The sequence below is a fragment of the Eupeodes corollae genome, chromosome 3 (genome assembly GCF_945859685.1).
Source record: "Eupeodes corollae chromosome 3, idEupCoro1.1, whole genome shotgun sequence".
NCBI classification, from domain to species: Eukaryota; Metazoa; Arthropoda; class Insecta; order Diptera; family Syrphidae; genus Eupeodes; species Eupeodes corollae.
In genome coordinates, this window is record NC_079149.1 from 18,049,101 (window position 1) to 18,072,374 (window position 23,274).

General features: G+C 32.0%; 1 protein-coding gene across 3 annotated transcripts in view; it reads right to left on the reverse strand.

Annotated features, from left to right (window-relative positions):
- Nucleotides 1-4,689: 4,689 nt before the first annotated feature.
- Nucleotides 4,690-23,274, reverse strand: part of LOC129948901 (protocadherin-like wing polarity protein stan) — a 218,737-nt gene continuing 200,152 nt past the window's right edge. For 2 of the 3 annotated variants that reach the window (XR_008781974.1, XM_056060049.1), the window contains one exon: nucleotides 4,690-5,331. Coding sequence is in view for 2 of the 3 variants with exons in the window: in XM_056060049.1 (XP_055916024.1) it covers nucleotides 5,298-5,331 (34 nt within the window). In the remaining variant the exon portion in view is untranslated. Of the gene's footprint in view, nucleotides 5,332-18,485; nucleotides 19,511-23,274 lie in introns of those variants that run through there. The other variant, XM_056060050.1, reaches the window with a different exon arrangement.

The window sequence follows — 23,274 nt, forward strand, 5'->3', positions numbered from 1 at the left end:
TTTAATGCCAGGAGGTTATATTTAGTATTGTAGTTTCAAAACTTGATAAATACAAATCAAGGATATTTGCTTATAAATTCTGTAGCTCGTACGATTTGTGTTTTGACATACGACTCTTTTTTAACAGAATAGAAGTTTTTCACATTCAATTTTAAGGAAGCGTTGTTTGTACATTTAACTTACTCCATTTATGTTCAAAAATACTTGTAACAATGATGAAAACTGGTCACTACACCAAATAGTGAACAACGAAAGTCATATTGTTATATTTTTGTTTAATTGTTTCATTCCTGGCAGATTCCTGATCGTTTGGAAAAAGCAACTAATTGAAGTATTATAAGGTTGGTTGGTATATTTAACCCTCTTCAGCTCCAGACCTTTTGGAATTCATAATTTTTTTCTACGCAAAATTTGTCCTCAAGCTATTAATTTCATTTTTTTTAATCTACTTATTATAGTGGCCGCTTCATCGCATTCTTTCAATATAAAGCGAAGATGTTGGTAGAATTTTAGTTTTAAGTCTGTGTTTGTATATATATTGTGCCCTATATAATTTTATAAAAGAAAATTGTAGAAAAATAAACACAATACTCGTACCTAACCACACAACCAAAATTCGCACCTCATTGTCAATTTTCTGTCATAGTTAAAATTGAAGAAACTTAAAAATGTGTCAATTTTAATCGTGACGTTACTACGAACGATCTAAATAGAGACAGGTTCAAGTCCGTACGATCATATGTTTTTTCCTCGTCCATATCTCAAAAACCAATAGATATGGACTCCAAATAAATGCATAAATATGTAAGAAAAATACGAAAAGGTGGATTATTTTAATGACGATTTTATAATTTGAAATTAACAGTTTTCTTTTAATAAAACCCTAGAAAAAAGTACTAAAAGTTGATAAAATTGGTTTAAATTAAATTAAAAATCTTTTGAAAAATTAAAGTTATTGGATCAAAATTTGTATCGATTTAGTAAAATATTAAAGCCTTTTTAAGCAATTTACTAAGCTTAAAAGATGTATGTAGTAGGATTGTCATGCCAGAGGCCTTTGGTTCAATTCATGCCTGTACTTAAAGTAAAGTTTTTTTCACGGGTACTGCCTCTTGCGAGGGATTGACAAATTCTCCATGAGCAATTCTTTTCATGAAAAGTACTTTCTAAAATTATCCGTTCGGATTCAGCTCAAGACCGTAGGTCAACTCTATCCCTAAAAACATCAGGACAACCTGGACTGAACAACCCGAGATGAACCTCGCCAACGACACTTTTTTTTAGCCATCGACTTCATGTTAAACACATGTTAAATTTTGAAGAAAAACTGAAACAAAGGTTTAAAATTGTAGATTCCCTTTTGTAAATATCTGAATATTAAGCAAACTGCTAATTAGTAAGTTGTTAAACCCTTAACAATAAATAAAAATATTGTTCTGAATATTTTGTTAAATTGTTAAGCAAGAGAAAGGAGGTAATCAGTGTGGGCCACATCCCAGCCTTTGTTTTTTAAACATTAATAAGGATTTATACAAACAATTAATTAGTCAACAAAAACGTAAACGTAAAATATTGTTTTGAATTTTTTGTAGATAAAATATATATGAGATATCAAATATTTTTAGGAAATTTGAAACGTCGAGAAACGAACGAGACAATCTCCAATTTTTTTAATTAGGAGCGCCTAGAATAACTCCTAGTGAGAAATTAAAAACTTTAACTTTAATGCTCATATGAACACAATGAGTGTGACCTCTCAAAATAGCAACTGAAACAATCTTATCGTTGCGCAGTGTTTTAAAACTAATCTTCCCATCTTCATTTTTAGCATAAATTTAAACCAAAGTAAATAAAACAAAAACTGCTCCTTTTTAAATTACAAATTACATTTATTTAAATTATTTTTTGTTCTTATTGTTTGTTTTATTTATATAAATATATGAATACAAAAATCTTACATAATATAAACTAAAAAAATATGTATATATGATATACAATAATTAGGCTTAAATTATTCAAAAAATAAAAAATTTAACTAAATATTCGAGTATTTTTGTTCTTATTTTGATCTTAATTTAAATATGTATACTTGTTTAAAATAATATTAACTCACTTAAATTCTTTGAAATAAATAAATGAAAAATATATACAACAAACAAAAATTTTGCAAAACATTTAAATAAATATACAAATCACAACTAAAAACAAAAAATTTAAGAAATTAAGATTTTATAGTTTTATATGTTTTATTTTGTTTTATGAAAAACTTAAAGGAACCAATTAAAGGAAAAACGAAATAACATAGTTTAAAGTAAAAAAATAATTAACTGAACATAAATAGATATTTTTTTTTTAAATACAAAAATGGCAAAATGAGAAAGTATAAAGAAATGAGTAATTTTTTTTTATTTTGTGTTTATATTTTTATTAAATATTCTGTTAGTTATATTATTTTGTCCGTTTAACAATCAATAAATATGAACTCGGGAATACTCTTTATTTGTTTTTTTCTTTTTTTAAATATAATAATATATGTATTCATATCTATTTTGTATTTATATGTTTTTATTTATACATTATAATAATTTTATCTATGGTTTACTTTGTACATACAATTTTCCAATTTCTTATTATTTTTCAATCAAAATTTTCGATGGTCTTACTATTTTTGTTTTGTATTGTTATTGTTTTTGAAACATTAGCAGGATTAATATAAATACATTTATTTATGAATATATTACTTATGTATATACTTCTGTAAAACTTTTTCATCGAATCATGTTGTGTCTCTTTGCATTTTAAGCTCTTAAATAAAATATACTAAGATTTTGAAAAATAAGCTTAAAATTAATTTCTATGATAAAAACTGCATTCTTAAACTTGAAATAAATAAAATTATTTTAGTAAAAAGCTCAAATTAATATCAGGCACTCGATTTTTGTTTGTTTTTGTTTTAAACTAGGGTTAAATTATTTTTGAAAAATTATTTTTAAAAAACTTATAGTTAAATTTTAAATCTAAATTTTAATATAAATTCATTTCGATATTAAGGTCAATGTGACACTGATTGATGATCGAATTTAAGATATGATTTTTAAGAACTTTGAGTTTGAACCTACTACGTTATTGTATATTCAAACTTTGCAAATTCATGCAAATTACATCATTTAAGCACACTTTTGACATTATAGAGAGTTTATGCAGTGTCAACACTCCATTATTTGCTAAACGTCAAAAAATGTTCAATAATGTGCACGATGTCTTAAGCTTTGTTTATAGTCTTAAACATGTAAAACCAGTATTTTTGGAATTGAAGATACAATTTTTATATTTGATAGTTGATCAAACTGAACATTTGTCAGAATAATTTAAAACAAAATTGTAAATAATCAGAAACGACTTACTTGTATTTTATTATTTTATTTTTTCGTGTTTCCTTGTCTTCTTTTTTCCAAAATGAATACCAACTGAAGAAAAAGGGTCCGTTCGTAGATTATGGTTTAAGTAAAATGATGTCACACCTCAATAGATGGCGCTTTTTGTGATAAAGTGCATTGTTTCTTCTTGACACTAACGTTTTGTAAACATTAAATTATGTTTCTATTTTTTTTACAATTAACTATTTCAAAGAATACAAGGAAGCGTATGGAAGGCTAATGGATAGCTACAAAAACTTGATTCTTGTCACACAACTGGAGAATGACATTAACAAAATTTGTTTTCCAATAAACTGGAATGAAATTCTAGCGAAATATCGAAAACTCATCTTGAGTTATTAAATGACATTATGCAGGTTGACGTTTTGTGTGTTGAACATTGCTCTACAATCACAGCCATTAAGACTCAAGAAAGTGTCAAACGTCCGTCGTCTAAAAATTAAAATCTAGAAAATTGTTTTTGATACTCGAATAAAAATGTTGTATTTGGTATTAACATACTTTTCTACTGTACTTTTTATGACGTTTCCAAAAACACGGGTATTGTAAGCTTTTTTTTTCATCAGTAAAGTTGTCATAAGATCAATTGATTATGACAAATCTTTGACATTAGCTATCGGCGTGTCAGTGCTGCCAACTGTGATATTTCAATAGTGTAAATACGATTTCATTTCATTGAATCGAATACTTTTGGTTTTTAAGTAAAATAATTTAAACATCTGTAAATGCAACAGTTTCAAAGTTTATTAAACTATTTATGAACGCAGTCCGAAACATAGGCAAACTTTTAAAGTTTAAAAGAAGTAACCTATTTTGGAATTCTTTTCAATAATTTTTGTCTCTAATATTTAAAAACTAAATTAAAAAAATCATTACACAATAGTTTTAGAATTAAGAATGCAGTTTAAATTAGATTTAAACACAAAATTTTGAATTGATTGAATTTATACAGATTTTGTTCATACTTTTAAAAACAGAAATTAAGAAAATACATAGAATTCGAATACATTAATTTTACATTTTAAAAAATCAGTCTAAAATGGTTTTATTTTATATATATATTTTTTTTATTATTTTTACCTTAAAATATAAACTTATTTCCTAACTTAAACTTTTATACACAAAATCTTATAAGTAAAGAAATAAAATTCAGTTAAGTTTTCATTTTTTAATTTTATTTTAATAGCACAAAATTATTAAATAATTTAATTTAAGGAGAGAAGATAGTATTTTGTGTGTGTGTTTGTTTTTAAATATTTTATAATAATAATTATGGATAAATATTATTCAAAGATACACATTTTGTTTATCTATTGGAATTGATATATTTCTATTTACAAATAATTTATTCTTTAATTCCCATTGTTCAAATACATGTGTTATATTTTTGTTTCCAATAAACTTTTTTAAAATGAGTAAATAAATGCATTTAATATCTGGTATATCCTTTTTTTGCGTTTATTTATATTTTATAAACTTTTATATATATATATTGTTTACACACTTAAGTTGTCATTTTTTTTAAATTTAAATATATTATAATTAATATTACGATATATTCTATATAAATATTCAATTCACTTTATTTTGTTTGTTTTAATTCAATCCATTCTCTCCCTATAGTTTTTTTTTTTAATTTATTTCTATCCTTTTTGTAAATATATCCTTTTTATTTGTTTGTCTTTCTAACACTATACACTTTTTTATTTGTAATCCATTTAAGTTTTATTTTATATATCAACGATTATACATTATTTATACGACTGCAGCAGGAATCCTAGAAGTGATGAAGGAGTTATTTATGTATTTAGACAGGAAATGAATATTTTAATGTCCAAGTCCATTGGTAGTTTTGTACAATCACACGGTCGTTTCATCATCATCAATATTCCTCCTATTTATTTAAAAATGAATTAAAAAAGATAAAACAAATACGATATTAGAAAGTTATTCAAGTGGCTGTGTTCGTGCATCGTCGTTCGTTTGGTGGAGGCATTAAAATTTGAAAACAAAAATGATTAGCTAAAAGGATATAACGTATATTCTAGGTACTCTGTGTTAAAGCTAAAGAAAAATATTGTGATATAGAACTTGTAAATTGTTAGTTTTTAATAAAAGCAAAATGAAAAGTTAAACAAAAATTATTATACTTTTATGTTTATTTAAAGTTAGTTTGTTCTACTGTTCAAATACAATACAAAGTTTGCTTAACTATTAAGTAGGTTGACTATGGAGAGATTTTGTTGAAAAGTTACTGAACCAGGTTTTTAATCAATATTTATTTAGAAAAATAGGGTTTGTAGACTTTTCATAACCAATAATAATATTCAAAAAGTTTAACATTTTCTAAATAGAGAGAAAATAATGAAGAGTTCTTCTGTAGAAAAGTTTATTCAGCCGACGAGTAAATTAGAAAACTGTTTTATTCTATTCTGTCCTTTCTGACGTTAAGGGTATATTAACTATTTTTAATTAAAACAATGGTTGATTGAATGCAGCCCATTTGTCAGGTCAATACACTCCTTTTGGAAACTTGTTATCTATCTATCTATTTTGACAATATTCTTGGTCGAACTGATGAACCGAAATTCTTTGAAATTGTAATTAATTTAGAGAAAATAACTCATACTGGAAGTGTTGCCTATCAATTGATAGTTGATAAATGTGAATAGCCGCGTTTTTTGGGGATTGCACATATAAGAGTATTACATTACAAATTTGTAAAAAATTTAGCGAAATTCAGACCAGACATTTTTTTAACTTCAAATATGGACCACTATCAAAGGGATGTGTAAAAAAATACCATGTATAGTGTATGTTGAATTTGTTATGGTTTCCATTTTGTAAATTAAAGCTGAATGAAAGGGGTTCGTTCGTAGATTATGTTCTTAATATTTTCAGATGTCGCTGTATTTTTGGATTTTTTTTTGCAAAATAACATATAAATATTAGAGCTTATACCTATTTCCGAATAATTAAATAATTTATCCGAGTTAGCTTATAAAAACAAAACTTTGTTTTTATTTTGTTTTACTATACTAATTACAAAACAGATTATAACGACGTGCAGCGAACTCAAAAATCGTTAACGTTTAAGAACCGACATTTGGTTTTGGTATAAGATTTGTTTGAAAGAGATTTATCATTTTTTCGTAATGAAAACAAAAATTTGTTGAAATTTATCGATTATGAAGCAAGGTTTCTTGCCTCACCCTTTTTTACCGTTATTTTAACGGACTATGCTCTAGTGAAATAGCCAGTTGCATTCCTCCCCTTAAACAATTTAACCGTAATACCCGCGCTTCTAGGAATGCCCATCAGTTTACCCTTGAGCCCAACTTCGGACGTACTATGAAGTACAGAGATTCTTGTTTTAGCCGTACTACGCGAATGTGGAACGCCTTGCCACGCTCTATCTTTCCCTGTCATTGCAATGTTCAGAAATTTAAAACCAATGTACACCGACACCTCCTATCCAACCCTTCCCTCTTTTCCTAATGCTCACACTGTGTCTTTGGCATATTAAAGGTATAAAAAACCCTTTTAGTGTTTGCTAATTATAAAAAAAAAAAAAATAGGGAAGTATCGGTATTAAATTTAGAATTCTTTATTCACTCATCAAACACCGCTAAACATAAACGGGGAAATTAATGAAGTTCAGTTATTTTAAGGATAACAGTGTTTAAAATAAGTGAGGATCCACTTTTTTAATTAAAAATTTAGAGTTTTCTGTGATCTAAGAAATAAAAACAAGATCAAAAAGATCGATTTGTTTGTCCAATGGAACATTAAAATTATAACTACTCTGTGAACACATCCATACAATTTAGTTATCAATCACCTCAAACATCCATAAACAGTAGGATAAAACCTTACTTATCTTTTAACGACCGATTTTTTATTTGTAATGCATTAAAAATCGTATTAAACAACGTATGTATGTATAGCCTTCCTGAAAAACACGCCTTATGTTTGATGTCATAATTGAGAATGCAATAAGCATTATAAAATATTTCTATATAAATTATGTTTTGGAAGACCGAAATTAATTGTTTATAAACTATCAATGGGTATTTCATACTCAAAATAGGGATGGTTAAATAGGGATGGTTATTTGAATTTGTCTATAATACCAGGGTCCAGCAAAAAAAACCTCCCGTATTTTTGGACGTTTATATTTAAAGATATTTATATATAAAATGGTATTCCGGGTATAGGTAGATAGAGGTATACGTGCCGTTTTTAGTAATCATAATGGCGTGGCATGGTGGTTCTGCGATTACTACTCAGAAAGCTTTTCGAATTCGATTTCAACTTGGACGACATGATCCTATTCCGGATAGAAAAACAATTCAAGTTTAGAGCAACGGGTTTTGCGCTAAGGAGAAAATCGTCTGGCCGACCTTTAACCGCAACAACGCCGGATAATGTGGCACGTGTAAGTGCGTCTATCCAGCAATCTCCGAGGCGTTCAGCACATTAACATGCAGCTTCCCTTGGATTGTCTGATAGGAGTGTAAGACGAATTTTGCAAACATATCTTCATATGCATCCCTAGAAAATGATGACCGCACAGGAATTAAGTGAGAGAGATTTTAAAACTAGCAGATCTGTTTGTGAAGACATTGTTCAAAACATTCCCGTTGGTGATGTTTTAATTTCGTCTTACGACGCCCATTTCTATTTATCGGGTACTGTAAATAAACAAAATTTCCAATACTGGGCAATAGAAAACCCTCAAGAAATTCATCAACGACCATTTCACAGCCCTTATGTGACAGTTTGGTGTGCTGTTGCTGAATTTCGTATGTTAGGTCCGTATTTATCGAAGAAATTGGCGCTACTGTCAAATGATTGAGACCTTCCTCCAACCAGGCTTAAATCAGTTTACTAGGAACCACAGAGTTGTATGGTTCCAACAAGATGGAGCCACAGCACGCACTTCACTAACCATTCTGAGAGAGATGTTTCCAGATCATCTTCTGTCTTTACGAGGAGACATTACCTGGCCGCCATCGGACCCCGATTTATCAGCTTGTAATTTTTTTCTTTGGGGGCATTTGAAGGCCCAAGTCTACACTCATCGCCCAACATCTTTGGAAGCACTTAAAGAGGCAATCACTCAGGATGTCGCAGCCATTACACCACAAATGAAAAACTTCCGGGAAAGGCTTCGTAAATGAATAAATAATGGAGGATAATATTTAATGGAGGATAATGTTTAAAACTAAGTAATTATTTTATTCAATGTTAATTTACACAGTATTTAATTTAAAAGATTCAACACAATTTTTCTGTTAAATTATTTATTTATTTGCCATTGCCTTTTAAAATATGGGAGATCTTTTTGCCGGACCCTGTACTTAGTTTTTTTTTGTAATTTTCGATCCCTTCACACTTAAATATTTCGGAGATTTTACTCGTTATGGATTCTATGTTTTGAGTTTTCAACTAGGAGAGCCTGTTGGAAAAATAGTGCCTATATAAAATGTAATTGAAAATAGGTTTTTTTTTTCAAAAAATTAAATGTTGTTAAGTGCTTATAAGCAAACGTTTTTCATTTGAATTTCGTTAAAAAGTGTTGACCCATTTTTGCAGTTTCAAAATTTAAGAATAAATTGTATATATATTTTTTGTAAACAGGTTCAAAAAAAAAATCTATCGGGTCCTTTGTGACAATTTTAATGTTATATTTTTTTACAATTGCAATTAGTTATTAAATCGCGTTATGGATTCTATACACATTCGCTGCCTGACCAGCGGGCTTTATTAAAAATAAATCCTCTTTTTGAAAACCCTTTATATTTTAATTTGATGTATAATTGAGAACACCAATAGTCCTTTATAAGGGAATAAACATTATCCTTAACGCATCTGTTAGACGTCGTTGTGCTAAATTCAGCTAAGTTTTAAGAGTAAGTATGTTTAGGAGAATCAGTCTCGAGAGATTTAGCTCCGTCAAAACTCAAAAAGAATCAAATTTTTCAACAATTGATTCTTGAAGCCAAGAAATGTATTGGAGATTATTGAGATTCTTGAGATTTCTAAAAATGTTTTCTTCTTTTATCATATAGTAGTGGCCCGTCTGGGCTTCGCATGGGTAGACATAAATAGGTACAAATATTTAAGTTATAACCATGCTAATTAAAACGACCATGAATCACTAAATTAGAAAAAAGATTGTATCCTTATCTTAAAGAATCCCTGTACACTACGTTGGCTTTGGTATTTGTAGGTGACAACAAAACGTTTTGATTTTCAGGTGGTCCTTCTCGATAACCACATACAATCGCCCGTGGGAAAAGCACTCTTTCCTTAAGTCGATACCAACTATGGTAAAAGTTTGTGCCTGGGATTTATTTATTGTTAGGGCAAAGGATATTTCTGAACGGCACTGTAACCTTTTAAAATATATGGGCAAATCAGATTTTATCATCGGGATCCGCGGAACACGAGCAAGATGACCGGCCAGTATCTGATGATAGACATTTTATGGCTTAACACTTTCGTAGCTTTCTAATGAAAAAAGAATTATTAAAATCGGTCCAGTACTTTTTGAGTTTATTCGTTACTTACAAAAATACAAATCTTTCCTATTTATAATATTATTAGTATAGATGTTTATTTATTTATTTATTTATTTATTTATTTATTTATTTCATCAATGGACTATAGTCTGCTGATTACATTTAATATAATAAATAAGCTTACAAGATAATAATAGATATTAAAACACAGCTTTGATACAAACAATTAATTGATTAACTAACGGTATGATTATACAGATTTACATATGATAAGTTAAACAGTCTAATACTTGTCGTTTAAATTGATCCCTACTCACTACAATGTCGACTTCATTGCAGACGGAATTAAACAATGTCAAGGATCGCGAGATAGGCTCATTTAAGCCATAGTTGGTTCTATGATTAGACACATAAAAAAGGACACGTCTGTTCCGAAGTAATCTTTCCGGGACATAGAACATTATTAGAGACAATAATTCAATTGAATCGATACGATTACATAAGATATCTTTAATAAATATTATGCTTTGAGTATTTCTTCTAACTTCAAGCGTTTTCAAATCGATAAGTGCACATCTTGAAATATAGTTCGGCATATCATCGGTCCAATATAGATTTCGAAGTGCGAATCTGGTAAATCTTTTCTGAATTCGTTCTATTCTTTGTACACTATTCGCATAAAATGGACTCCAAATTATAGAACAATATTCAAGATAGGGGAGAACTAATGAATTAAATAAGGTTTTAAGTGTATATACGTCTCTAAATTCTTTCGAGTTTCGTCTTATAAAACCAAGCATTGAATTACCTTTGGATACAACAAAATCTATGTGCGCTCTGAAATCCAATTTTGAATCTACAAACACACCAAGATCTTTCACCAATTCGACCCTTGAAAGTGGTTCATGATTGAAGTTATATGAATAATTTATAGCATTAATTGACCTAGTTGCACTAAAAATCTTGCATTTTAAAGAATTTAACTCTAGGTGATTGTATTCGCACCAGTTTAAGAAAAGATCAATTTCCATCTGAAAACTTAAACAATCAATTAAAGAGCGAATGGGATAAAACATTTTTACATCGTCAGCATACATTAAGCATTTAGATTTATGAAAGGTTAAGGGTAAGTCATTAATAAAAATGAGGAAGAGCAATGGACCAAGGTGACTTCCCTGAGGAAGACCTGAGTCAACACTAATAGGATTAGAGTAATACCCAGATATGTTAACGATTTGACTTCTATCAGATAGGTATGACTCTAACCATAAAAGAAAATATCTATCACAACCTAACAACTTAAGTTTTTGGAGTAGTAAACCGTGGTGGACTCGGTCAAAGGCTTTAATAAAATCCGTATAGAGTACATCTACTTGGAATCCCTTTTCGATTTCATTTAAACAAAAATTAGTGAAAAGAACGAGATTTGTTGCCGATGAGCGACCTTTAATAAAGCCATGTTGACTAGGCGATAAAAACTGTTTCACGGATGCATAGAATTTATCAGTAATAATTTTTTCAAGAAGTTTTGGAATAGCTGAAATTTTCGAAATTGGCCTATAATTTTTAATTAATTGTTTGGGGCCACTTTTATAGATAGGGTTGATAAATGATATTTTCCACTCGTCCACAAACTCTCCTGACAAGAGTGATTTGTTATATAGGAGTGTGAGAGGAAAACAAATAGATGAGGAGCATTTTGATAAGAGAAGGGGCGGAATTTTATCATAGCCTGATTTTTTAGAAACATCCAATTCACATAAACCATCTAAGACTTCATTCACCGACAAATGCGGAAGAACAAAATTTATATCGGCATTAAAATTTGAATACTTAGAATTGAGATCCTCGATTATGTCTTTATTGTAAGATGATTTAAAAAATTTAGCAAAAAGGTCAGTAGAAGATTGTAAATCATTAGATTTTTCATTACCATATTCCATACACTGTGGAAAATGAGACACATTTTTGCGCTTCGAATTTATAAAAATCCAAAAAGATTTACTATTTTTTCTTATATTTGATTCAGTAGAATTTATGTATTGTTTATATAAAAAACGATTTAAAAAATCAAATTCTCTTCTAAATTGAAGGAAACGAAATCTATCAAAATTTTGCCCCGTCAATTTGAAACGCTTGAAGGCTTTATTTTTTACATTTTCCAGATTTTTTAGTCTTTTGTTATGCCATGGCAGTTTTAATGATGTTTTTTTCTTTGAAATTGGGACAAAAAGTTCTAAGCCTTCAAAAAGAATACTTTTGAAAATTGTGTACATGTCCTTGAGGGAACCATTTTGAAAAATATTTTCCCAATCAAATGCACTATAAAAACTATTCAATGCAATGAAATCGGCATTCACAATAGATGTGGCTGAACACACTGAAGACAAAATTTAAATTGGCAGTAATCACAAAAATATCTTTATTCTTGTCGACAAACGCAATATTTTCAAAAATTGACAAAGTTTCTAATTTGTTTTTTTTTGATACTCATGACACTGTATTTTTAAAAACTATGGACTTTTTCTTTTAAATTAACTCATATCTCAAAAGCAAACACGGACATTTCTGTTTGATTGTATTAAAAATGTTCCTAAGGAAATTTAGGAGTTCAGATTTTGATTTGATACTAGAAAAACGGCCGGCGGCGTTGCGGTCGGAAAGATTTATAACAAACATAGTTGGAATCAAGATATTTTCATTATCCGTCCAAAAAATGTTTGTTAATTTGTTATTTTTTTCACCGGTACGGCGTGGCCTACTGGTATCAAAGCAGTTAACCTTTTTTACCACTCAACTCTTGACGTCAGTTAAAGTCAAACTTAATTAAGGATTAACTCGACAAAATTGCACAGTTGACTTTTTTCGTAAACCAATTAGTGCCAGTGTTATGAAAGTAATTTTCAAATTTTAATTCCAAGTTTTTTTTTTTAAATTTATTAATAAATAAAACTGGCAATAACTTTTCAACAACTACTCGTATACTCCTACAATCTAAATAATATCAGTTCAAAGTAAAAATGCAATTTTACATTAAATAAAAAAAATAAAAACAAAATTACAAAAGTGATACAAAAATCATGAAAACAATATTTTGACGAGATAAAAAGTGAGAAAGAGGATGCTTTTTATATTTACACAATTTGTATTCAATATGACAAACAAAAAAAAAATAAAAAAAATATAAATAAAAATAAAAATAATAAAAAAACACAATGTTGCACTTAAAACATGAATGAAATTTTATGTAATGGCATCAGTTTCAGTGTGCTTTGCAGTTATAGAGCAAAAAGGGCGCTCTGTTAAAATAAATGGTTTAAATTTCAAGTGAATGTGAAGTATTAGGGTGGGTCAAATGTAATTTATTATTTTTGGATTTTGTTAAAAAAGATCAGCGATAAAAAGGCGTTAAATTGTATGTCTAATTTATATACGTACATTTTTATTACATTATTTTATATTTGATCGACTTCTAATTGTGGTTGAATTTTTCAAACAAGCTGTTTTTTGGTATAACATGCTTTGCTTAATAATTTATAATCAGATTTCATATTATATACTATTAAGTTATTAATCAAGAGCTGTAACAAACATTTAGGTTTCGATTTCGAGTCCAAACATTGTAAATGGCAGGGTAAGACAGAGCGTAATAAAGCCCTCTACATTCGTGTAGTACGGCTAAAGAAGGAATCTCTACTGTGAAGTAATACGACAGAAGTTGGGCTAACTGCAACAGTGATGCAGTGCAAGTATATTTGCCTTATTTAGTTAATGATGTCACCAATAAATTTTAAAGCTCTTCCTTAAATATTATACGAAAGTGTTAAGTCTGTTGCTTGAGCACCAGCTAGACTTGATGTTGAAGTTTACGAGCAAATGAGGTGAGCACGCCAGAAATAGTGAAGAAAATCCACAAAATGGTATTGGTTGACGATTGACTAAAAGTGCATTATCTAGCAGGAATGGTAGGCATTTAAAAAAGTGCTGTACGTCACATATTGAATGAAAATGACATGAGAAAGCTGTGAGCAAGATGGCTACCGCTATTACTCACAATGGAATACAAACAGCGTCGTGATAATCAATCCAGTGTTTGGCAAAGTTTCACCACAAAAAAGCTAAGTTTTTGTGTCGATTCACAATCGTGGATGAAACATGGGTACATCATTTAACACTTGACATGAGGGAACAGTCAAAACAATGGACTGAAACTGGAAAATCAGCTCCAAAGAAGGCGAAGACAGAAAGAAAAAATAATCAAGGGTGAGTAATACGCGTACTCATTGCAGCATTTTGAGTGGGGAGGAAAAAACGGTCGCATTTGGCGAAGAAGAAAATTTTGTTTAATTAAGACATTGCACCAGTTAACTCATCCATTATAGCAATGGCCAAAATCAATTCTTCCTCACGCATCCTGTTCGCAAGATCTAGCCTCCTCGGATTATTTTCCGTTTTTTCAAACTTGAAAGAACGTCTCGGTGGTAAAATATTTGAGTCTATAGTTGATGTTGCTTTGAGGAGCCCGACGGTTTTAATTATATACAGGGTATCAAAGCTAACGAACATCGCTGGAAAAAGTGCATCGGGCCAAAAGTAGACTATGTAGAGAAATAAAGAAATTTACCCAAAATTGTGTATTTTCTTTGTTAGGTCGAATACTTCCTGAACTGCCCTGAACATACACAAGATTTGGACGTTTCTAAAATTGTAACCAGATCAGAAGGATTAAAAACTTTCTTGCATTGTATCAGAAAACTCAAATTACTTGCAGCACTTTTGACTACAGAATGCAGAACGCTGCTCTATCAAGGTCGGAAAAGATCTCACCGATGCATTTGATGTAAAAAAGGTTTTAGACAAGGCGATGCACTGTCATGCGACTTCTTCAACATCGTTTTGGAAAGAATTGTGCAAAACTCAACCGTCAACACTAGAGGCACAATCTTACAAAGGTCCATCCAATTACTCGGATACGCAGATGATATTGAAGTAATTATAACGGAAGCGAAGAAGATGGGTTTAAGTGGTCAATGAGGGCAAGACCAAGTATATGCTGTCATCAAAAAAGGACACTGAACGACGACGCACGTCTTGGACAAAACGTCACCATGGACAGCTATAACTTTGAGGTAGTTAAGGACTTTGTCTACCTTGGCACCGCTATTAATGCAGACAACGACACCAGCGCTGAAATCAAACGAAGAATAACTCTTGCAAATCACTGCTTCCTTGGACTTAGAAGGCAATTGAGAAGTAAAGTCATCTCTCGAGCATGTAAAATCACCATCTATAAGACACTCATCATCCCGGTTCTCATTTATGGCGCTGAGGCCTGGACCCTGTCAAAGAAAGATGAGAGCGTCTTAGGATGCTTCGAGAGAAAAATTCTTCGGGTGATTTTTGGTCCCGCACGCATAGATGGAGGAGAAGATATAACGACGAACTGTACGGGCTGTACAGCGACACTGACATAGTTAGAATTAAAGTCCAACGGCTTAGATGGCTAGGTCATGTAGAGCGGATGGATATCAACGCTCCAGCCCGGAAAGTCTTCGAATCCAATCACGAGGGACGGCGCAGTAGAGGAAGACCGCGAATCAGGTGGCGCACTCAGGTGGGAGAGGACCTCAATCAACTTGGCGTGCGAAACTGGAGACAGCTAGCTAGGGACCGAGCTGGCTGGAGACCTTGTTGGTTGAAGCCCAGGTCCACCCGGACTGAAGCGTCACCTTAAGTAAGTAAGTAAGTTTTGACTACATCGTTCCATAAAAGTTGATTGGTGAATATTGGCAAATACTGACATTACCAAGACGTTTAGTTTCATTTATAAAAGTGCCTCTCAAAAAATTTTTGGGAACAGGAGAATATATTGCTTTAACGATACAAGATAGCATTGGGTTTTCAAGTTATTAAATTGTACACGTTTTCTTATTCCCCTTTGTACAATGCTTTGTAGATCGGAATTAAATGAGGTTATCATATTTTTTCGTTGCAATTCCACATCCAAAGAGGAGGGATGTAAGTCTGAAGAGCTAATAGTGCTATCGGTAGCGAACAAACGAATTAGATTATAAGTTGCAGACATGAAATCATTAATAGAAATGAGAAAAAGTGTTGTAGGCAAAACAGAGCCCTGCGGCACACTAGCATTTACATTGTGCATTTCGGACTTTTATCCGTCCTAGTATCGGATGGTTCGAAAGAAAATGTTGAAATCTTAAGAGACTAGAAGGCCATGTGGAATGGTTTTACTTTCTTCAAAACGATGTTAAAAAATGTTCCAGTCTTTTGTGAGACGAACCATGAAGCTATTCGCAGGAAAGTTAAAAGCTTAAGTTCTTCAAGATATTTCTTAAGCTGATAATTTATCAGAAAAAAAGGGACGTTAGTACAATCAGTCTCAAACGTCTAACTAAATACTCTTTTTCGACTACTCGGAACAACCCCAGAAGAATATTAATGATTGAAAAGCTTATGCGTTTGAGCAGTGTTTTTTTATAATTAGCGAACACTAAAAGGGTTTTGTATACCTTTAATATACCAAAGACACACTGTGGGCGTTCCACATTCGCGTAGTACGGCTTAAAAAAGAATCTCTGTACTTCATAGTACGGCCGAAGTTGGGCTCGAGGGTATACTGATGAGCATTCCTAGAAGCGCGGGTATTACGGTTAAATTGTTTGAGGGGAGGAATGCAACTGGCTATTTCATAGAGCATAGTCCGTTTAAATAACGGTAACAAAGGGTGATGCAAGAAACCTTGCGTCGATGTTCGAGTGATGTAAACGAGTTGATGATGTTAATGTCACCAATCATTTTAAAAACTCTTTTGTGAATACTGTCGAAGAGGCTTAAATAAGTTACTGGAGCACCAGCCCAGAGATGAGAGTTATATTCAAGTTTCGGACGTATTTAGGTTTTGTAGATTGTAGCCAGATCAGATGGAGTGACAAATCTCTTGCAACGTCTCAAAAAACCTGAAATCTTGTGGCATTTTTGGAAACATCGCGTATGTGATTGCTCCACAAAAGGTGGTTGCTGATGCACATTCCAAGGACGTGAAGATTTTCCGTTTCGTTGATGCAAGTGCCACTCATAGATAGTGGCAAAGAGGGTTTATCACGCTTTAACGATACAAGACAGATTTGCGTTTTCGAAGAATTAAATTCCATGCGGTTTTTAATTTCAAATTGTAAAATGCTGTGCAGGTCGGAATTTAATGAGCTAATCATATTTTGCAGTTGCAGGTCCACATCCGAAGAGGAGGGTTGTAAGTCTGGAAACGAATATGAAAGCTAAGAGTGCTATTGTCAGCGAAATAATGTATTGGATTAGAAGTAGCAGGCAAGAGATCATTAATAAAAATGAGGAAGAGGGTCGGAGACAAAACGGAGCCCTGCGGCACACCAGCATTTATTTTATGAGTTTCAGGCTTGAATCCGTCCAAAACAACTTGTATTGAAGGGTTCCAAAGAATGTTTCTAATCCAACGAACAAGAGATTCGTCGATACCGAAAGCACGCATTTTCGATAAGAGAGCAAGATGCCAGACTTTATAAAATGCCTTTGAAATGTCAAGTGCAATAATTTTACTTTCTCCAAAACGATATAAAGATTTGTTCTACTGTTCGGTGAGATGCCGTATTGCCGTTCATTAAAAAGCTTCTGTTTCTCCAAATATTTTTTAAGCTGATAAGCTGTGTAGAATTTTTTGGTATCATTTTTCGTCATGCATAAATTTGGTCCTTGATGAATTTTGGAACTCTGGTTACATTTCTTGAGGTTAACTGCTGCCTAAATCATACAATTTGATGATATGACCTTCTTGTCCCGAACTAAAGCCTGATTACTACAAAGCTGTATATCTATTATTTTAACGCAATTTTATCACTGTGCCCCTCCGAAATGTTTAATTTTTTTTTCTGCTTATGTGACCCACCCTAATGTGTATACCTTTGTGAGTAAGTGCTGTAAATGTGTACGTGAGTGTGAGTGTTTATATAGATATATTTTTGTTTGTGCATTAAAAACTGCAGGAGCTTAAGGACTATTTTTTTGTTGTTGTTTTATTGTTGCATCTAAAATGTGATTATGTATCCTACGAGTACTAAAAATCCAACCGGAAGAGTTAAATGAGTTTTGAAAAACAAAAAGGACACAACAGCTTTGTGCAGTTATATAAAAATATCAAACAACAAAATAAAAGTTTATATATTTTTTTTAAAAGGATATACGAAACGTAGATATAGAGATGCATGTGAGATGTGATGTGATGAGTTAAGTGTGTGGTGGGTTAAACTTTGCAAAAAGAATCACAAAAATAAAATGCGAACAAAAGCACTGCCGATTTTTTTAAATGTCCTTTCGCTTGGCTTTTTGTGAGAGATACAAGAAGATACCTAAAGGTTGGTATATTTATAAAGTTAGATGTATAGAGATCCTTCTTGTGAATGAAGTTTTACTTTTACAACTAAAATAAATTGCAGAAGCAAATAGTTCTGGGACTTAATTAAATTTAGTCCCTTTGAAGGAGGCTATAGAAAAAGGATTCTTAGAAGTATAAAGTTACATGTTGTACTGTACAATAAACTAGCGATTTCAAAATCAACTTCAAATGGAAGAGGAGTTTATTGCGAGGAGGAGGGGGTTGGATTAGTTTGGGTTGAGGAGGTCAAAGTTTAATTGTGATGTCCTGCCATCCTGAATCACAAGAATAAGGCAGGTACTTTTATATAAAAAGTAAAGTTTCAAATAGGAATAATGAAAAATCAATGATTGAACATTTCTAACCGGAGAAAAACAAAAATAAGGAAAAAAAAGTTAAGGAGACTAAGAAGGATTCAATCCTCGACGACCAAACCAACCAAGAGCTCTACTATATAATTTATTAGCTTTTTCATTATTATAGTTGGAATATCGAAATGAACTCGAAGTTAACTCCTTAAGTAGGAATAATTAATTAGTCCCGAAGGAGCCGTTGGCGATGGCGTTGGCGCTGGCTCTGGCTTCACTCTGGTTGGTGGCTAGTGATGATGTAGTGGCAGAGGTGGTGGAAGCAAAGTTTAAGTGAAAGGACCATAAGAAAGTGGACAGAGTATAGGGCTTGAGGTGGGTCTGGGTAAGTAGAGGTTTAGAGAGAGGTTAACTACTTGTACTAAGTATTATACTCAATGGCTTCATTCTTTTTCCTCCTCACCCATATAATATTAGCATCCAAGCGTGTTGGCTATATTTTTTTGTTTTTTAAGTTTAGATATAAATAAATTGAAGAAGTAGAGTAATTTTACTTTTTAAGCTGTTCATTTTTGGGTCTAAGAGATTTGCATGCAACTTGTTAAACTTTGGCATTTTGAGGTCAGTTTTTTTTTTTTTTGTTCATTAATTTAATAAATCAATCTTTTATTGGATGGGTTTTATGTTTTTGTGGAGAGAAAAATGAAGAAGAAGTTTTTAAGTTTTGTTTTTTTCTTATTTTATTATTTTCGTCTACCATATTGTTAGAGACCAAGGATATCGTTGTCGCCTGTGCAGCCAAATGATGGATAACTGAAAGTTTATGTTGTTTTGATGAAAGTTTTTTGTTTTTGAAAAATAAAATAAAATAATAAAAACATTGAATTAAATGACAGAATATTTAATGCATTGTAATGAATGTATTATAAAAATTGTTTTTGTGTATTTAAAAAAAAAAAGAAGTTAAATAAAACAAATGTCAAATGCACACAAAGTGGGGTTTGGAAACATATTTAAGGAATTTTTTAATTTAAACATTTAGAGCGATATAAATACATAAATTAAAATTAAGTTGTAGGATATTTCAAAAATTATCGAAATGTAAAAAATTGTTGAACACTGAACCACTGAGCCATGCGAGATCCCTACGGCTTCCACAATCTCTCGCACTTTCAATCTTCGGACGCCCAACACCATATCGTGAATTTTTTCGATTGTTTCGGGTTTAGAGACCTCAGCGGCGCGCGGCGGCGTCGTTCGGCATCTTTAGTGCTTGTACGACCACAACGAAATTCAGTAAACCACTTTTTTACCATTGAAATCGATGGTGCCGAGTTCCCATAGTATTTATCAAGCTTAGCCTTGGTCTCGGTAATGTTTTTTTTTTCAAGAAATAATGCTTAATGAGCACACGAAATTCACTTTTTTCCATTTTCTCCTCAAATTAGTGAGTCTAATAAAAATAGCTGTCAAACACAAACTAACTGACGCAGCAAGTTTAAATTTTGAGAGTAGTCAACTGACAGATGCTTGTTGACAGGAGCAGTGTTGCCGTTTCAGTAAAGAGGTCAGAAATTCAAAAAAGTCATGGACTTATTGACCAGCCCTGGTATATACAAAATATACAATTAATTAATATAAAACTGTAAAACTCGTTATGACATCTTATAAAAGTCAAAAAGATCTCTAGATTGGTAAGATGTAGGTTATGCATTTTCTTATAAGAAGAAACATGGTTCTCAGATCTTGAAAATTGTCAATAATTTCGTCATTTGCAATAAAAAGCTCGAAATTCTGGTCCACTTTTCTCATTTTTGTGAAGTGGGAAAAAAGATGTAATAAATGAGACCGCAAAATAAGTTCCGTGAGTTTATTTGAGTTTATTTGACATCTGTCAGACTTTGACGTAATAATACTTAAAATCAAGAATAAGACTTGTTATATTTAACATTTATGTTTTGAACATGAGCTCTATGAGCAGAAGCTGAAGCCTATGCCGATCTCTATAAATCAGCTGGAGATACGTTTGTTAGGAGCATGCACCAACTTATCTGCAAGATATGGTCGGAAGAAAGCATGCCCGATGAATGGAACTTCAGTATTCTTTTCCTGATCCTAAAAAAAGAAGACCATCTAAACTGCACCAACTACAAAGGAATCAGTCTACTTAACATCGCCTAGAAAATCTTCTCTGCCATAATATGGAACGTCTTAACCCCATCGCCAACAACCTGATAGGTCCTTATCAGTGTGCTTTTAGACCACAGTTGATCGAAAATTAACATTACGGTAGATCATGGAAAAACCCAAGAACACCAAATCGACACCCACCATCTTTTCACCGATTTCAAGGCCGAGTATGACAGCATCTAAAGGGACGAGCTGCATAGAGCCATGTTTAGTTTTGGAGTCCCTACTAAACTCGTCTGATTGTGCAGGATGACCGTGGAGAATTCACGATGCCTTAAAAGTTCGAAACAACTTAACAGAATTTTTCGATGTCAAAAAAGGTTTTAGATAAGGTGATGCGCTGTCATGCGATTTTTTAACATCGTGCTTTAAAGAATAGTGCAGAGCTCACACGTCAACACTAGAGGCACTATCTTTCAAAAGTCTGTCCAATTACTTGCATATGCTGATGACATTGACATAATCGGAAGAACTCAGTGTGATGTCAATGGTCCTTTTGTGAGTATTGAGGCAGAGGCGGCAAAAATTAGTTTAACGGTTAATGAGGGCAAAGTACATGCTGTCGCCAAGAACGGACATACAACACAACGTCACCATCGACAGACGTTACTTTGAGGTAGTCAAGGACTTCGTCTACCCAGAAAAGAACACCAGCGATGAGATCAAACGCACAATAACTCTTGCTAACTGCTGTTTCTTTGCACTAAGAAAACAATTGAGTGGTAAAGTCCTCTCTCGAGGGACCAAAGTGTAGCTATATAAGACCCTTATCATCTTCGTCCTGCTGTACGGTGTAGAAGCATGGACTATGACAAAAGCGGATTAAAACACCTTGAGTCGTTTCGAGAGAAAAGTTCTTCGTGTGATCTACGGTCCCGTATGCCTCAAAGAGGAGTTTAGGAGAAGATGGAACTACGAGCTGTACGGGCTGTACAGCGACGTTGCATTAGCCAGAAGGGTAAAAGTCCAAGGACTAAGATGGCTGGGTCACGTAGAGCGCATGGAAACCAATGCTCCAGCCCGGAAAGTCTCCGAATCCACACCTACAGGAAAGCGCAGTAGAGGATGACCGTGGATCAAATGGCGCGTAGAAGTGGAAAGTGACCTCAGCCAAATTGGAGCGTGAAACTCGAGACATCTAGCTAGGGACCGAGCTAGATGGAGAAGTTTGATCGGTGAGGCCCTAGTTCACACAAGACTGTAGCGCCACCTTAAGTAAGTAAGTAAGCTTTGAACTTTAGTTAGGCTTGTTTGATTTATGACAATTTCATGAGTTAAATAAGGTGCATTTTTCATAAGTGAGAAGCATCGATGGTTATTGTCTATGGTTTGACAGTAGAGAATGTCAAACTTTGTTGACATTACTACTCAGTAAGGTTTAAAAATTGGCCAGTTTATATTTTTAAGAAGCTCTGAGAATTATGCAATAGATAAATTGAATAATTAAAATTCAGTTCTCAGATTTCTGTTAATTTTTCTAAGAATACGGAAATAAATCTCTGAGATCTTACAAACATGAACCGGTTAAATCAATCATGAAACGTCAACACCAGAACAATGCTACCAAATTGTCGGAAATTACTTTGCAAACAAAGAAAACGATTCGCGAATGTTTTTTACAGTTTTGACGCTAATGGAAGGATCTGTCAAATTTATTTATTGATGAAAAGAGTTATCCTTGGTTCAACAATAAAATCTTATCCAAATCATTTTAATATGATTTGACAGCATAGCAGATCTGTTTATATGTGTAAGCAACGTTTAGTACTCATATTGTGCGAGCTGTCAAATTTAAATTCGAAATCCACATAAAAGGGGACGTTTAGAATGTTCTATGTGATTTGTAGTCTTGGCTTGTTTGCAAAAGTCATTTTTAAAAAATGAATGAAATTCAATTTTCTTCCGAAAAATAATAATTTAAATGAATTCCTAAAACATAACTTTCTTGAATTATTATTTTAAATTAATTTTTTGACATTTCAAGTAAAACCCTAGAAGTTCCGTGATTTAAACTTTAAATTATTTTGTTGTTCGTATAAAAATAAAGAAGAAAAATACTTCAATTTGACAGTTTAGTAGTTATTGAAACTCAACTTAGAAAATAACTCATTTTCATTTTTTGGGATATGTTCAAAATACACGCAACTTACAAATAAAGTTATACAAGGTTCAACTTAAATAATTTATAACACGATTAAAAATGCAGTTAGATCTGTTCGTTGTTGTTAAATGAATTCATATTGTCTTTTTTTTGTCAAATATTAATATCTCACATGGCGTGTTCAATAATCGGAGGAATCAAAATTTAGCAGTTTTTCCAAAACCCAAATTTCCTTCATGGAGCGTGTTCAAGATTTTCTTACTTTGATGAAAGGGTTATCCTATGT